The sequence below is a fragment of the Drosophila erecta genome, unplaced genomic scaffold, assembly GCF_003286155.1.
Source record: "Drosophila erecta strain 14021-0224.00,06,07 unplaced genomic scaffold, DereRS2 tig00000055-arrow-pilon, whole genome shotgun sequence".
Classification (NCBI taxonomy): Eukaryota; Metazoa; Arthropoda; class Insecta; order Diptera; family Drosophilidae; genus Drosophila; species Drosophila erecta.
This window is the reverse complement of record NW_020825200.1, coordinates 19813764-19829365: the sequence shown is the minus strand read 5'-3', so window position 1 is coordinate 19829365 and position 15602 is coordinate 19813764. Positions and strand designations below refer to the sequence as shown.

The following is a 15602-nucleotide window of genomic DNA, read 5'->3' as shown; positions in this document are numbered from 1 at the left end:
CAGAGGTCCTGTCGAGAGAGCGAAAGAGTCTGAGAGAGCCTCAGCGAAGTGCGTTTGTAGCAAAATATGAGCATACGCTCGAGCGCTCACTTCCTTCCGTTCTTTGTTGCTTGTGCCGATGTTTTTGGGGTTTGTTCCCTTCGCTTCGTTTCGCCTCGAGTTTCCTTTCCGTTTCAGTGTGTGTGTGAGAGAGAGTGTGTGTGAGAGGTCACGGGGATCGTGGCTGCCAGACATTTACGGTTATAACTTTCAGCTGAGCACAGTGGTTCGGGTCTTATTTAATTGGATTGCAGAAGAAAGAGGAAGAATATTAATAAAATTAAGCTGTGTTGCTTAAAATGTAACTATTAATTTGGAAGTAGAACGGGGATCCTTGCTGGTATGCAGATCGCTCTTTGATCGCTCACTGATTAAATTCATACGCAAAACATCTCTGATTAATTGACGTGATTTACATTTAATTGTAGTAAACAGATCATTTCCGCAGGAGTTATTAATCAAAGATTAGTTAAAATAAAATAAAGCTGAATCTAATATTTACCCACCTCTTGCGATGGCTGGCACCACAGTTCGAAAACGTTTTCCTAACTTTAAGCCCACTCTCTGGAGCACTTTTGCCCCCTTTGCACACCTCGCTACATAATTTCAACAATATGCGAGTGTTGAACGTGCACCACCCCCTCCCCATTTGCACCACCACAATCTAGGAAAACGAAATCAGACATAAAAACATTACATTGCAAACCCTTATTTCGCTCGCACACTAAGAAGAGGAGGAAGAGCGGCGATTCGAAGGCGAAACAGCCGAAACCAAAACTGAAACTGAAACTGAAGCGGAGAAATCGCAGGATACAAGACGCGGGGTGCGTTCTCTGGCATCGACAAGGGATGCAAAAGCGAGTGCCAGATATTAACCCTCCGGTGAATGTGTGTGTGCGAGTGTGCGAGTGTGCGGCAGAGGTGTGTGTGTCAGTGGCGCAGTATTGGTGAGCCTTTGTGCGCTGTGTTTGGTTTTTCGCCGTGCTTGTCAATCCCGTCGTGCCAAAACAAACGCAACGAACATTTTCGCCGATTAGAGGCAAGAACCATCCGTGAGTGCAACGCGAGCGGACGGATCCGCCGATTCCTCGTGTGTTTCGAATAATCCCGCTGCTGATAAGTCGCCGCGATTGCAACAATTAGCTAAAATTATGCATTAACTGGAATCGGAGTCGAGTAGTTATCGCGAATTCGCGGAATCTGTGCCACTCGAGTTTTCCTCAATCTCTTGCGCCGGTCGTCTTTGTTATTGTTTGCCGACGCTTCTTCCTCTTTTGTTTTGGGGGGAATAGGAATAGTTCTTTGTGTTTGTACTCGTGTACAGTGTGTGAGTGCGTATCTGTGTCTGTGAGTCAGCGCAAATGGCAATGCGCATCTTTGTTTGCCCACAAAAGCCAGGGCTCTCATCGCGCAGAAAAGCCAGTGAAAGCGGCGCCAAAATCTTAGTCTAGTGCTTTTCTTCTGCCTTTCCGGCCGAAACAATGAGCGACTCGCCCGATAATTTGCATGCCGATTGCGATGGTCGAGTCAGCAACAACAATGGCAGCAGCAACGCCAACGATGCTCCCAATAACGACGGCGACTCCGACGAGGAGGTCATCGAGGGCATGGCGCTGCTGGAGGGCAACTACCAAGTGCTGCGCCAGTGGGTGCCGCCCGCCCCCAACTATTGGGATGCGCCCCCCAAGGCCATCATCAAGTCCGCCGAAGTCAGGTAAACAAGCGAATGAGTCCAATATGCGATATGCTGCGTGCTGCATGCTGCAGACCACATGCAACATTGCGGCAGCAACATCACGACACCAGCAACATGCTTATGCAATTAAGAGTGCAATTGCCAACGCTACATTTGGCGATTGCCTTCAATAAGTTTTAATTAAGTGCTTCGGGTTTGATTTGACAGCGCATTCCATTTGCTGCTCACAAATTGCACAGCAATTAACTCGAATCAGCTCTTTTCGAGTCTGAGTTCGAGTTTGAGTCTGCACTGGGAAAAAAACTGCGATGGACTTGGCTCCTTGAATCCTTTAGAATGTTTTTGATGTTTAATGAAAAATAGACTTCGTTAAATATTGTCTTTAGGGATGCAAAATAAATTGCATTATTTCGGTTTCCTTCAGAAGATCTACAATATCGATTGAATTCCGGGACTCTAAAAAACTAATGTTTATATTATATATTTATATATATTGCACACTTACAATGTCGAGATTTATCGCGAATCCCGAGAAATATTACAAGTAGGATTTCTATTCGGAACTCAATGGACTTTTTTGCAGTGGCATCAATACTCAGACTTGCACGAGCGGACTTCTCCAGCGGTCCACTTGTCGCCACACCACTATTCAATAAAAGTGCAGTTATTTGTAACGCACTTTTATGGCCACACATGCGATGCGAACCCTCACTATTGGAACCATTTCGACCGGGCGGAGCGGGGCGGAGCGGGGCGGTTCGACCCACCGAACAAGTCCCGTGCCCGGCCTATGGAAATCTCAATGGATTTGGCCTCGGCGCTTGACAAATAATTTTCGCGTCTTAACCACTGCAATTCATTCAATAAAAATTTGATTTTTATGGGCGTCGTCAAATACGGCGAGCAGCATTTGCATGTCGAGCAGAAACTAACCGAATGCATATAAATTTGTTTTAGTACCTTGAGTACCCTGGTTATATATGTGGCTGCGGGAGTATTAGCTTACGGAATGAATGGAACTCAAATGTATTTTTAGCTAATTGTTTATTTTTCGGTATGGTTGCTTCTTAACAAAGTTTTTTAGAGGTTGAAAATAACATTTTATGGCTTAAAACCGAAATTATAGCTACAATATGTGGCTTTTTTTATCAACTTTTCGTGTAAGCCCAAATCCGCATTACATTTTACAGTAATCTGTAAGCACCACGATAAGTTGCCTCGAGATTTTTCTAAACTCTACTTTTTTATGTCATTGTATATTACGTATTATCTTTAATTGAGCTCAATTGTTTGAGCTCAAAGAATGAAACTGCAAAATATATATAATAGAGAGAGCCCACCGGATTTCAATGCTGGATAGTGGAAAATTTCTATTCGAATACAATTTGCTTTTAAAAAGTTTAGGCTAAACTAGGTGATGTTATCGTTAGCCAATTTATGGCACCCACCTTGTCGATTTGAAAATAACATTTTCTAAACTACTATTAATAATTTTTAACAGAAACTGTCAGTGATACAAGCCATTATTTCTTTCGTTAGACCACAAATATTCGATTTATTAAATAAATCGGAATCCAGCGGATTCCGTGAGCTTGCTTACACGAAACTTTTTGTCCGGACTTATTTGTCTGACAATCCGTCTGCACCTCGATCTCTGTCCGTCTGTCTGTCCGTCCGTTCGACTGTCCGTCCGTATGGACGTCTGTGCGCCTGTCCGTCCAACTTCACTCAACGAGCGCCACAGTTGGCGTCTGGGTCTCGAGTTGCTGCTGTTGTCTCACTGTCAACACCAAGAGGTATGCAACATGCGGCAGCGCGGAAGGAGGAGCAGTGGGATCGTGGGGGCAAGAGTGCCCCCACTCCGTCGCAGTCGTTGACAACTGCAGCATGAGTCTGCGGAATTGAGTTGCTGTTGCAGCTCGCTGTTTACTGTTGGCTGCCTGTTGCTGGCTGGTAAATAATAAATGCGTTGCTCGGGAGAATGCGAGATGGGAAATCAAAATGCAAACGCTGCCAGATTTTTTGCTGGATCCACTTGAGGCGGCAACAACAATGTCCCCCATTTCGGCATGGCTTCGTTTTGTTTTTCTCCGCCGGGCCGTTAAGTGCAAATGCAGCAGTAGAAGCAGCAGCAGCAGCAGCACGGCATTGTTGCAAGTACGAGTATCTTTTGCACGTTCTCAATATGCATTTCTGAATTACAATATGTTGATTGCATTTCGCCGGCACGTAGACGGAACACATGCACTCCACGGCTTCCAGCCGCCATAATAATGATGAGTATTGAAATTGCCAACAATGCAGAACATTTCCGCAGCTCCAGCCCCCAGCCCCCAAGCCACTGCCTCTGCCACTATCAGTTCCCACTCGGCTTCCTTTTCTGCGGTCTGGTGGCCTTTGTTCTGGCCAGGATCCCTCCCTTATCGGTTCGGGCCAAATTACTTTATACTCCTGTACGGTTCGTTGCCAGGGTAATTGATATAGCTTTGTTTCGCTCGGCTGTTTCGCCCTTTTGTTGAGCGGAAAGTTTGTTTCTGGGCTGGAAAGCCGCCAGCCGAGAAACCTCATTTCGCTGCTTCTGCCCGAAGGCGGGGTAAATCGGGGTAAATCCCTGAGTACAACAAACCAAACCCTCCCGACCGTCTGCCAAACCGCAGATGACATAATTAATGAGCCTTTGAACCGTCCATAAACGCGGAATAGTTCATATTCTCTTGTTGTTAACGTTGCACATGACCTGTGTATAAATCAATTTAATATTTCTCCTCTTCTCGTTACAGGTAAGTTGATATACGACAGCCAGGCGACTCCTTTCTCTTTGTTGGCCGTGCCAGTCACAATGGCAACATCAACGACAACTTACAGAAACATTTTGAATTGTGTGAAGGCGGCACGTCAGTGTCATTGGGACTTCAGGTAAAAGGTGGAGGAAATTCAAATTCGAACTCCAGAAAGCCGGGCCAACTGCTTGGGCGAAAATTACGACGACTTGTCACACGAGGCAGGTTTTTCTATTAGCTTTTGGGAATTTTTGGCGGGGATTGTTAGCAAATTAACACAGCGGCAGGCTCATAAATTGCAATTTACTTGGAAATAACTACAACTTAAACTTAGGGTGTTTCAAATAAGGATGAACTGAGCGTGTTCTGCCAAAAAAGGTTTTCCCTACATATATGTCACCTCTACACAGCGCACCGAATCTAAAATATAGCCGAAAATGAGGCGCACGCAGCACTCCGTCATACACTCCGTGGGCAAAAAGGTTTCGAACATGTCGACCTCCAACAAACAGAACTTCATGGACATGGATCAAGAGGAACAGCAGCCTGAGCAAATGTATCTGGCCACCCAGACCGTGGATGACATTCTGAATGAGGTCCTCTGCATGCAGAACTTCCAGCAAAAGCAGACAGACAGCAACCTAGACCAGTTCTGCCAGTCGGAGAGGTCCAGGGACCTGAAGGTGGAGGAGGACTTGGACATGGACCCGCGACTGCGCAGCTGGAACCGCGTGCTGGAGGAGCGGAGGCGCCTGCAGAATCGGATCGCGCTGCAGACGGGTAAGCGGGCCGAGGACGTGCTCTTTAACCGCTCGGCAACCATCGACGAGGCCAACAAGCGGATGATCCTGCGCGTCCTTGACACCGCCGACCGGTCGCAACCTCATGCTCGCCTCAAGGACAATGTTACCTTGAACTCACTGAAGCCGCGATGTGATCCCCAGCTCTGCCGGGAGATTAAGGAGCTGTACGCCGTGAAGCCGCAGTTGCAGGAGGTGGAGTTCGTCGGCCTGCCGCCGGTCACCCAAAAGGAGCTGGCTGCCACCCGCCTGCCACCCAACGAGATCGAGAGCCAGTGGCAGCGCTCCCGTGTCTTGAACGAACGACTCGAGGAAAAGAAGCACTCTATTCGCCAGGTGCTTGACTTCGCGCCCGATCTTAAGGGGCTGCAGATCACGCCGGCATTGGCGGGCTCGTCCACTAAGACTCTGCCGATCGTCAAGGTGGACGAAACTTCGTTGTCTGCTATCTCCGGGAACTCCACTCCGGAAGAGGAGGAGGATTTGGAGCTCGATCTGCTGTCCATAGACGGGGAGGAGAGCGGTAGCGATCTCGAGCCGGCACTCGAGGAAATTGGGATAGGAAAGGGGATAGTCGAGAGTCAGGACATGGATGACACCCAGGACATACAGGGTCTGATGATTAACGGCGTGCTCATTGATTACCGCAATCCTGTCGGCGCCATAAGCAAGAGCATCACTGTGTTCCTTCAATGTGAACCATATGAGCGCGTGGTGAAGATGCTTTTGGACATTCAGGTAAACTGGGGTCAAGCTGAGGACTGTTCTAGCTTCTTTAGTTGGTCATCTTGCACCCTTGCTATAGGGACTTAGTAAATAATGGTACAAGGCTATACTCGCTAACATAATGACTTCCTGCAGAATCTGAGTCCCAAGCTGGTCCATGTCTATTGGCTGAGCAAGAACCGCCTGCGCTCCGACCGGCTGCCCTTGAACTCCGAGCTGGTCTTCGACCGCAGCGAGTTCATCCTGGAACCGCAGGGCCGCCGCCTCATCCGGGTGATGTTCCAGCCGAAAAAGGTGGGCCTGTTCACGCAGCGATGGCACGTGAACTTTCAAAAGTCGCCCTTCTGTGGCACCCGGCGCCTGGACGTCGTTCTCCAGGGCCAGTGCACCATGCCCGCTCCGTTCCAGAGACGCCTCGAGGGTCACCGACAGGCGCCCCTGGACAAGCAGCAACAATTGCAGGCCCAGGGTCTTCTCCAAATGCAGGCCAGCCTGGCCCCCATCATCGAGAACCCGCGACCATTGTGTCCGTACCAAAGACCCCTTGACGAGCGCGAGGTCTTCAATGCCCAGAACTTCTCCTATCGCTGCCAGCGATACGAGGATCTGGAGGCGCTCAAGGACTTATATCAACTGGCCAAGAAGCCACGCGATAGGCCTTGGGATTTGAGCATCGAGACCCTGCGTAGTCTTATTGGCAAGCAGGAAAGTCGTCTCCTGCGCGAGCATTTCCACAACCAACTGGTTGTCTTGCTCCAGCCGCTGAAGTGCAACAGGTGCTCCGCCTATCCCTTTCTGGAGCACAACACGGAGCGGGATAGATCTTGCTTCATCTACGTGCGCGGCACCATCAGCAGCACCATCGACGAATGGGAGGCAATGGTTTTCGGCCTGGATGAACAGTTCTTCAAGCTGGAGCTCCTGCGCTATCTAGGCGAGAATTCTTCTCTGCCGGTCGCCGCCGAACTAACGCAGAAGAACCGCCAGCTGGGCACAGATGAAAACGAGGAGATACAGATCGTGGAGAACGTTTCGAAGCGAGTCAAGGGCAGCAAGTACCTCAAGGACTCCCTCTACATGCACACCTACAGCCTGCTCTGTGATGCTGTCGAGGTCATAGTCTCCGTAATCGAGAGCACCGCTGATTAGCACTCATACCACTGGGAACACCGGTATACCCTCCAAGTTTTGGTTGTATATATATTTTTTAAGTGGCAACACCCAAATAAAATTAAAAAAATATTTATAATAGATAAGGGACTCCAGTTTATTCGCTGTACTAGACCTCGAACAAACACTCCATCCATAGGTCGCCACCTTTTCACTTCGAGTCGGGGTCTTATATGTCAATATATATTTTATTCCTGTTCACGTTAACTCGAACCCCAAACTCGAAGCCGCCCACAAAATGGAGAACATAGAGGAGACAAGGCGGCAGACGGTAAAATCCCCTCTGGCCCTGGAGTGCCAAACTTTCAACCTAACGGATTCCACGCTGACCCCCAAAACCAACGAGTCCGAAAACCTTTCGAAGTTCACACTGGCCAACATGGTGTCGCTACCGTCCTCCTTGACCGAGCCGACCACCCGTTCGAATGCGCAGGCGCAGCTGAATGCCGCCTCGCCCATGGGCAAGTACACGGAGCGCATGGTGGAGGACATTCTGACCGAGATCTTCAAGGAGCGGCGGGGGGACTATCCGGAGACCTCCTCCTCCTGCCACGCGGCCGACATGCCGTTTTCGTTTGAGGAGCGGGAACCGCACGTAGATAAGCGCCTGCGCTACTGGAAGGAGGTGCTTCAGCAGCGCAAGAAGATGCAACAGCGCGTCCAGAGGGAAACGGGCAAGCTGGCCAGCGAGGTGCTCTTCAACCGCCGCTCCACGCTGGACAACCGGGACGGGCAGACGGTGAAGCGCGTGCTGGACTACGCGGACCGCATGAAGGGCGAGCGTCTGATGAGCGCGCCAATTTCCAAGCTGGGCGACCAGCTGGATCCCTGCACCTGCCACGTGATTCCAGGGCTGGAGGCCACGGCACCGCAAGCGGAAAAGGTGGGCTACAAGAAGGTAGAGGTCATTGGCGTGCCTGAGGTCTGCAAAAGGGAGCTTCTGGGCAAGGAGGCCTTGGAGCAAGTCCCTCCAGCTGGCTGGCTGCAGTCAGAGTTCCTGGACAAACGACTGGAGCAACGCTTTACAGACATCCAAAACGTAGTGGAGTTCTTTCCCGACGTGGATGCCCTGCAGGTGAGGGGCACTGCTATCAGCAAGCTCAAGCGAACACCAAAGCCGCTCCTGGTGGAGGCGGACTCCATGCACACGGTGACCAAAAGCGACAGCTCACTGATCTGCTCCGAGGAGTGCAACTGCGAGTCCTGTGGCGAAACGGAGGAGAAGTCTTCAGGAACCCCACCTCCCATTCCGGATGTGGGACTACGGGTGAATGGCGCGGATTACATTCCGTGTGAGATAGTTGGCGGCGGAATTAAGGACTGCTATGAAATCGTCGTCCGGTTCACATGCGATCCCTTCCGGCGTCGCCTCAAGCACGTGCTACAGCTGACCAACATTGGCAAACAGTCGCTCACCTTCTCCTGGAAACAGAGCACCTACTACTATAACCGGGCATCTCTGTTGCTGGCCCGGGACAACGAGTTCCACTTCGACCTGGAGGGCTTCAGGCTGTCGCACGGGGAGACCCGCAATGTGGCGGTGCTCTACCAGCCGCGAAAAGTGGCGATGGCAGTGGAGTTGTGGCTGCTGCAGGTGGAGCCGCGCATCTTTTGCGGCCGCCAGGAGTCCCTGCTGCTCCGCTTGTACGGACGTTGCACTCCGCCAGCGGACTACATGGCCAAGCTACTGGAGTGCCAATGCATGTGCATCTGCAAGTCGGATGCAGTGGCAATGGACAAGCTGACCACCCATTTGGGGGCCCTGGCTCCCATGGTGGTGCCTCCACCGACTTGCTGCCCCTATGAGCGCTCGCTGGACGATCGGGAGGCGTTCAACGCCCTAAACCCGGGCTATAGTTGTGCCCGCTTCGAGGACCTGGAGGTGCTTCGTGCATTCCATCAGCGCTTAAAGAAGCCGCGGGAGCGCCTCTGGGACCTACGCCTATCAACGATCAAGGACTACATAATGCGGATTAAGGGACTGGTGGAGCGAGAGGCGATCTTTTCCGAATTCAACCATCTTCTCGCTCCTTTGCTAGGCGGCGGCTCCTCATTGAATGCCTCTTCCAAGCAGGACGATCAAAAACAACGGACGCGGTTCATATATGTGCGCGGTGTGATCTGCAATGGGATCGCAGAGTGGGAGGACCTCATGTTCAACGTGGAGGACTCATTTTTCAAGCCAGAGCTACAGCGGTACTACCAAAGTTTGTTGGGAGAGTCCGAAGAGGGCGATGAGGAAAAATACGGCGAGGAACCAGAGCAGCCAAAGCCAATGACGCCCATTGACATGGAGAAACTGATGGAAATTTTGGGCGAGACGGAGTTGGACGAGAAGAAGATCCGCACGGCGGTGATCCGCAAGTTGTATCGGTCCAAATATTTCCGGGACGCGCTGTACATCCAGACCTACTCACATTTGTGCAGCATGTCAGAGGACATTGTGTCCGTCATAGAGAGTACGGAAGTAGTACCGACCTAGGAGGACTATAAGTGTCACGTCCTTTAAAATCATCTTTCACAAATCATTGGTTTTCACATTACATGGAGTATTTAAGAAAGGTCTTTTCACTATTAGATAAAAATCAAGGTACGTGTGAAAGTAGTATGCAGCGATTCAGACCTTAGTCTATTCTTGATTAGACCAGTTTCTGGTCTCCAGCTCTGGAACTGGGATTACGCATGTCGATTCCATTACGGTTTGTTCTAAAAAATGATCATTATAAACCTAGTTGCCATTTGTCTTGCAGCCAGTAAGGCCTTAGTTTTGTGATTTCTAGAGTTCTTATAGTTTCCAAGAGCTCGATAATCATGTGGCTTTGTATCCTCTGGATTATTGATTGCGATCGATAACTGATATGCTTCATGGGGACGATTCATTTCAAATTGTTCTTAAACTGTTCATGGTCTTGAACTTTAAGTCAAAACTTCCACGTAAATGTTTACAATTTACACCATAAAATCGAATAAAATTCAAAATGAGTTCGAGCCGGAGAAATGTGCTGATCGAGGCGGATTCATCAGAGGGTGCGATTCAGCCAGACGACTTAGCCAATGACCTCATTAAAGGGATTTTCAAAAATTATCCTGAGCGAGGCATCCACGATGAGCCATCCTTCAGTGTGTCTGCGGGTTCTTTGCCGAAGTGTAGGAGTAAAATTGATAGTCGTCTAGATTACTGGAAGAACATGCTGATGCAACGACGGGCCGTACAAGAGAGACTACGCAGCCAATTGGGCAGGAAACCAGAGCAGATGATCCTAAATCAGCAGGCAAAAACAGTAAAACGCTCGATAGCGGGCTGCTTGGAGACCGTAGGACTGCCCAGCTATTCAGCTGCTGAAATGTTGGGTCTTGAAGCGAGAAGGGTCCTAAGAGTGGAGGATGAGGATGTTATGCCAGAGCTAGCACCACAAATCCGTGGTTTGGAGGTGGTGGGCAGGAAGTGCAAGGAGTTCCAGAGGGTTCAGGCTCATGGCCCAAAAGTGACCGACCGGGCGGGCTGTTCAGAAGCATCATTAGGCACAAGAGCCGCAGTGGAGGTGGCCCAGTCTACGGGGACGATCCAACAGCCGGTTAGCGGACCGGGCGTTCGCATCAATGGAATCAATTTCTGGCCACACAACCCAGAGTTCTCGCCCACCATTGACCGCACCTTTGCTAGCCAACCCTTTCAACGACACCTGCGCCCCATCATACGCATCGAGAACATTGGCAACCAAAAGCTGAGCCTTCACTGGAAGAAGGTTAACTTCTTCTCGAACAACAACACTCTTATGGAGGCCGAAGCGGATGACTTCGTTTTTGATATGGCCCCATTTGTGCTTTTTCCGGGCGAGTTTCGAGATCTTACGGTTCTGTACCAGCCGCGCTGCGTGGCCATTGTGAAGCAGCGCTGGCTGCTGTTGACGAGTCCACGCATCTTCTTCTGTCGTCCTTCTGGGTTCACACTAAACCTGAACGGTCGCTGTACTCCGCCCAAGGAGTACTTGGACCGCCTGAAAATGGAGCAGCTGCAGGTGCTGTCCTATGAGGCGCGGGTGCATCTGCAGCAGCGGACCTTGACCCTCTGTCCATATGAACGAGACCTGGAGGAGCGCGAGGTCTTCAACCGTCGCAACAGAAGCTTCCAGTGCCTGACCCACGAGGACTTTGAGCGCCTCATGGCGTTCTACAAGCGGGTGAGGCCTCGAAACTCATATCTTGCCTGCTGGGACTACAGTGTGCACTCGCTAATCCACCTGGTATGTAACAGTCGCGACATTCGGCGGCGCATAGAACACCTGTCGGAACTGACCAACCTGCTAGACGGCCTGCGCAGAACATCTTCAATGCCACTGGGTACAGCGGACTCAGTCAGTAGGCTATGGGAACGCAATCACTCAAAGCTGATTTATGTGCGCGGCATAGTAGCTGGTGTGCTGGAGGAATGGGAACAGAAAGTGCATCTCCTTAGGTCGAGGGTCAGCAACGAAGATGCCAGTGGCAGTTTGCAGATTGCGCGTTCAAAGTTTTTCATGGATTCAATCTGCTCCCAGTTGTACGCACTGATTTGCAGAGCGGTCGAGGACATTGTGTCGGTGATCGAAAGCACAGCTCAGATTTAATTGTCGCCGAGCACAGCAGCCAAACATATAACACTGAAAACACAAAAAAAAATATAAATAAAAATGAATAAGGGAAACGAAACTGGGCTGGTGCCCGGATCCCGGCATCGCTCCTGGTTGCAGTCCTTCATCAGGGAGCAGCGCGATTCCCAGAAGAACGAGGTCGAAATAAAGTCCGAGTCCACGGCGCTCAAGTTCCGCAAGCACAATATGCTAAAAGAGGTTTCCGAGCGGGATGGCAAGGAGGTAGTGGAGGAGATTATCGGGGACATCTTCGACAAGAAGCGGGGTACGCTCACACCATCTGAATCGGAGTGCTCGCTGCAGGAGGATATGCAGGAGTCCCTGAGCATGGATCCTCGCCTGAAGCTGTGGTACCACACGCTCGAGACACGTGCGGCCGTGCAGGCGAAGATCCAGCGGAAGCTCGGCCGGCGTCCCGACGAAATGTTGATCAACGTCGGCAGCACAGTAGCTCCCAGGGATCGGGGGAACGTGGAGCGGCTGCTGGACCTTGCCGGTCGCATGAATCCCACTGCCTTGATCCAAAAGAAGCCTGCCGTTCTGCCCGCCTTGACCACCAGCCAATGCCAACTTCTGCCCGCAGTGCAGGAGACGCTGCCGCGTGCCGAGCAGTCCGGTCGGGCGGAGCTGGAGTTCATCGGCTTAACCCGTGCCACCAAGCAGGAGATCCTGGGCAGGGCGTACCAGCGCCCCGAGAATCCCACCGCGTGGCAGAAGTCGCGAGTGCTGGAGGAGCGGATCGAGAATGACAGCGGCGACATCAGGCGCGTCATCTCGTACTTCCCGAATCTGGACAGACTGGAGGTGGTGGGTGGTCCCGCGCAGCAGGAGTTCACCCCCGGCGAAATCAGTCGGGTCGAGCGGCTGTCCTGCGACTCTATTTTCACCGTGAGCAGCACGTCGCAGATGCTGGCTGACGAGGAGCAGAAAGATGAGAGCCCTCGCAGGGCAGATCCCGACCAGGGAATAGAACCGGCATCTGTGGAATCTGTGGTTTCCCGTGCAGCCGTTAGGATCAACGGCATGCTCTTCGTGAACTCAGGAAAGCGCATCCTTTTACCGGAGATCGCAAACGTTTTCTTCGAGTGCCATCCGTACCAGAACGTGGTCAAGGAGGTGGCTCGCGTGGAGAACGTCGGTGGTCAGATACTCACCTGCCAGTGGGGCACTGTTGACTGCAAGCGAGCCACCAAAGGCACCGCCCAGTACCAGAACTTCCTGATGTCGCAGGCCAGCTTCACCGTTTTCCCAGGAGAGCTGCACGTGTGCCGAGCGCTTTTCCGGCCACGTGGATGCTACCTGCTGAAGCAGCGCTATGAGCTCCGCATCTTTCCCAATGTAATCGGTTCCCTTCGCGGCATTTTCCTGGTCCGTCTGACGGGACGCTGTATTCCGGCTCCGGAGTACACAAACAAGCTTCGGCGGCACCAGCAACTGCTCACGGACAAGTCGAAGAAGAAAATGGCCAACGACCTAAACAAGTACCAGGCGTCCATAGTGCCCCTCCTGCATCCGCCCGAGGTGATGTGTCCTTATGAGCGGGTGTTGGATGAGAGGGAGGTGTTTAATGTAGAAAATCCCGGATACAAGTGCGAGCGGTTTGACGACCTCGAGACATTGAAGTCACTATACGAAGCCCTTAAGAAACCAAGGGAGCCTGCCTGGGATCTGCGACTGAAGACAGTTCGTCAGGTAATCCTGCGGCTCCCGGACTCCAATAAACGAAGGCTGCATTTCGAAAAACTGGTCAAAGTTCAAGAGGAGCTGAAGCTGTGCAGAGGCAGAGGTTCCCTTACGCATTTCAGTCGGAACAATGAAAGCATTCGGTCCAGGTTCATCTACGTGAAGGGGTGCATAGGCAATGGCATCCAGGAGTGGGAGGAGCTGATGGCGTCGATGGAACTGAGTGGTCTCCGCTTAGAGATAAGTCACTTTCAGCTAAGAGAGGAAGAGGGGGAGACGCCCTTAGACGAGGCCGATTATGAGGGCAAAGTACCGGAGGAAAAGCCGTGGATGCAGCAGCTGCGTAACGAAAACCCCTATCAGTATCTCCTGAAGAAACTGCGAGCCAGGAAATCATACAGGGACAGCCTCTACATGCAGACTTACTCGCACCTGTGTGACATGGCCGAAAACGTGGTTTCTGTTATCGAGAGCACCAAGTACGCTTAAAGTAGCTCTAGAAAACTGTTTTGTTACCGAGTTAACGTCCAAATTTAAGATGACCCAGAAGTAGAAAGAAGTGGCCAAAACTCTCGCCAAGAAATAAAGAAAGACTCCCCAGGGATGGTCTATTGATTTGGAAACCTATTAGCCCATCCGGGGTGGGAACTATTTCCCTGCCTGGGACACACCTGTGCCCCCGGCATGTGGCGCCAACTTTTCGCATAACGATGGCCCTTATGGGCCAACAAAATTGCCCATTTCATGGCAGGAATGTGGGCCCACACCCCGCAACCCCCATAATGCTTAATGGCGCGCAAATGTTGGTCGGAAAAGTTTGAGAGCTGGCTTCGATTTGAGCTAGTTTGCATTGATTTGATGACACTTTGGGGCCCATTCGATTCCACTAATAAACGAACCACGTCCAGCCCCTAAACTCTCGCCTTTCCTTCCCAGAGTTGGCGTGTCAAAAAGTTGTCTGCACCTCGGGCTGCTCTTTTAGCGCTGCCTTTCGGAGCGGCGTCTGGTGAAATGTGGCAACGAACGCGCCGTTATGCTTGCAATTAGCCAAATTGATTTTTTGATAGCAACTCAAATCCCATTCCTATGCTCAGCACATATTTATTTGGGCGCTATGGGACCCTGCGATTTCCATCTTCGTTTCAGGCAAACCTACATAGGTATACGCATTGCTGGGCAAGTCTTTGATGCCCGGCCCCTCGGGAGCTTCACACGCCGCCGATCCACAATTCAAAATGCCATAAATCATGCATCATTGAGGCATCCGAGGCTGTGCAGTAAAAAGCGGCACGCAGAAACGCAGTGTTTCCGTTCACACTCAGCTCATAATTAGCCTTGCGCTGAGATGGCACTAATGTGCGGCCTAATGATCTCGAGTCGGCCAGCCGCGATGGTGACCAACTAACATGGTCAGCTGCAAACATGGCATCAGCCTTGAACTCGTCAGTTGGCCAACTCGGTTGACACCGCACTTTTTGTCACTTAAAGCGCGGATTGCGAGATGGTTGGGAAATATTTCAGAGTCCAGGCCAACCAACAAGAGGTTGGGCTATGTATATTCCACCACCTCAATAATTGCTTTAAATGGAGCTTGGTATATTTTTGGAAACATCTAATTTATAAAAACCACTACTCAAAGGGAATTGGTCAAATCTTATTCCACGGTTACCGTATTGAAAACTATAGAAGTAAATGTGGGCATCGAAACTAATATGTTGGTCCCTAATTTTGGGGATCCTTCTATGTTGGTATTTTCCTTCTACATTTTGAATTCAGTTCAATACATATTTCATCGGCATTCCTGGCGCACTTCGTCACTAAGTGGTTTGCATGGACCACAGTGATATATTTAGTTTCATATTTTAGTTTAATTTTTTACTCGAAATAAATTCGTTATGATTTGTAATTGTAAATACCGTTAAATTACAAGGGTATTTATTTATTTTAGTTTTGAACAGAGCGTTCGATTTAGAACTATCACATTTTTACGCCTCTCATAGCGTATATCACCCAATTTTGCAGTCATGAACAAGTGGCATTCTATATAAAAACTTTATTAGAACACAAAGTCTTAGAA

General features: G+C 50.5%; 5 protein-coding genes across 6 annotated transcripts in view; all 5 read left to right on the top strand.

Moving 5' to 3' along the window:
• Positions 1 to 15602, top strand: part of LOC6543079 (protein prickle) — a 59692-nt gene that overhangs the window by 20082 nt on the left and 24008 nt on the right. Inside the window, exon 1 of one of the 2 annotated variants that reach the window (XM_026979272.1) lies at positions 956 to 1753. The exons of the other annotated variant lie outside the window; for it this stretch is intronic. Within the exon in view, the coding sequence (XP_026835073.1) occupies positions 1521 to 1753 (233 nt within the window). The 5' untranslated portion in view covers positions 956 to 1520. Of the gene's footprint in view, positions 1 to 955; positions 1754 to 15602 lie in introns of those variants that run through there. 2 annotated transcript variants of the gene reach the window in all.
• LOC6542936 lies at positions 4769 to 7311 on the top strand. Its single transcript, XM_001970622.3, has 2 exons — positions 4769 to 6053; positions 6177 to 7311. The coding sequence occupies exons 1-2, from the start codon at positions 4953 to 4955 to the stop codon at positions 7188 to 7190; spliced, it is 2115 nt and encodes a 704-aa protein (XP_001970658.1). The 5' UTR covers positions 4769 to 4952; the 3' UTR covers positions 7191 to 7311.
• On the top strand, positions 7433 to 9832 carry LOC6542887. The gene has a single exon (XM_001970621.3). The coding sequence runs from the start codon at positions 7450 to 7452 to the stop codon at positions 9691 to 9693; it is 2244 nt and encodes a 747-aa protein (XP_001970657.1). The 5' UTR covers positions 7433 to 7449; the 3' UTR covers positions 9694 to 9832.
• Positions 10085 to 11879, top strand: LOC6542771. The gene has a single exon (XM_001970620.2). The coding sequence runs from the start codon at positions 10190 to 10192 to the stop codon at positions 11816 to 11818; it is 1629 nt and encodes a 542-aa protein (XP_001970656.1). The 5' UTR covers positions 10085 to 10189; the 3' UTR covers positions 11819 to 11879.
• Positions 11867 to 14129, top strand: LOC6542697. The gene has a single exon (XM_026979273.1). The coding sequence runs from the start codon at positions 11882 to 11884 to the stop codon at positions 14012 to 14014; it is 2133 nt and encodes a 710-aa protein (XP_026835074.1). The 5' UTR covers positions 11867 to 11881; the 3' UTR covers positions 14015 to 14129.

Coding starts and splice junctions, on each gene's coding strand:
- LOC6542697 (XM_026979273.1), top strand. CDS start 11,882: ATGAATAAGGGAAACGAAACTGGGCTGGTGCCCGGATCCCGGCATCGC.
- LOC6542936 (XM_001970622.3), top strand. CDS start 4,953: ATGAGGCGCACGCAGCACTCCGTCATACACTCCGTGGGCAAAAAGGTT. Junction 6,054..6,176: donor AGATGCTTTTGGACATTCAG/GTAAACTGGGGT, acceptor GACTTCCTGCAG/AATCTGAGTCCCAAGCTGGT.
- LOC6542771 (XM_001970620.2), top strand. CDS start 10,190: ATGAGTTCGAGCCGGAGAAATGTGCTGATCGAGGCGGATTCATCAGAG.
- LOC6542887 (XM_001970621.3), top strand. CDS start 7,450: ATGGAGAACATAGAGGAGACAAGGCGGCAGACGGTAAAATCCCCTCTG.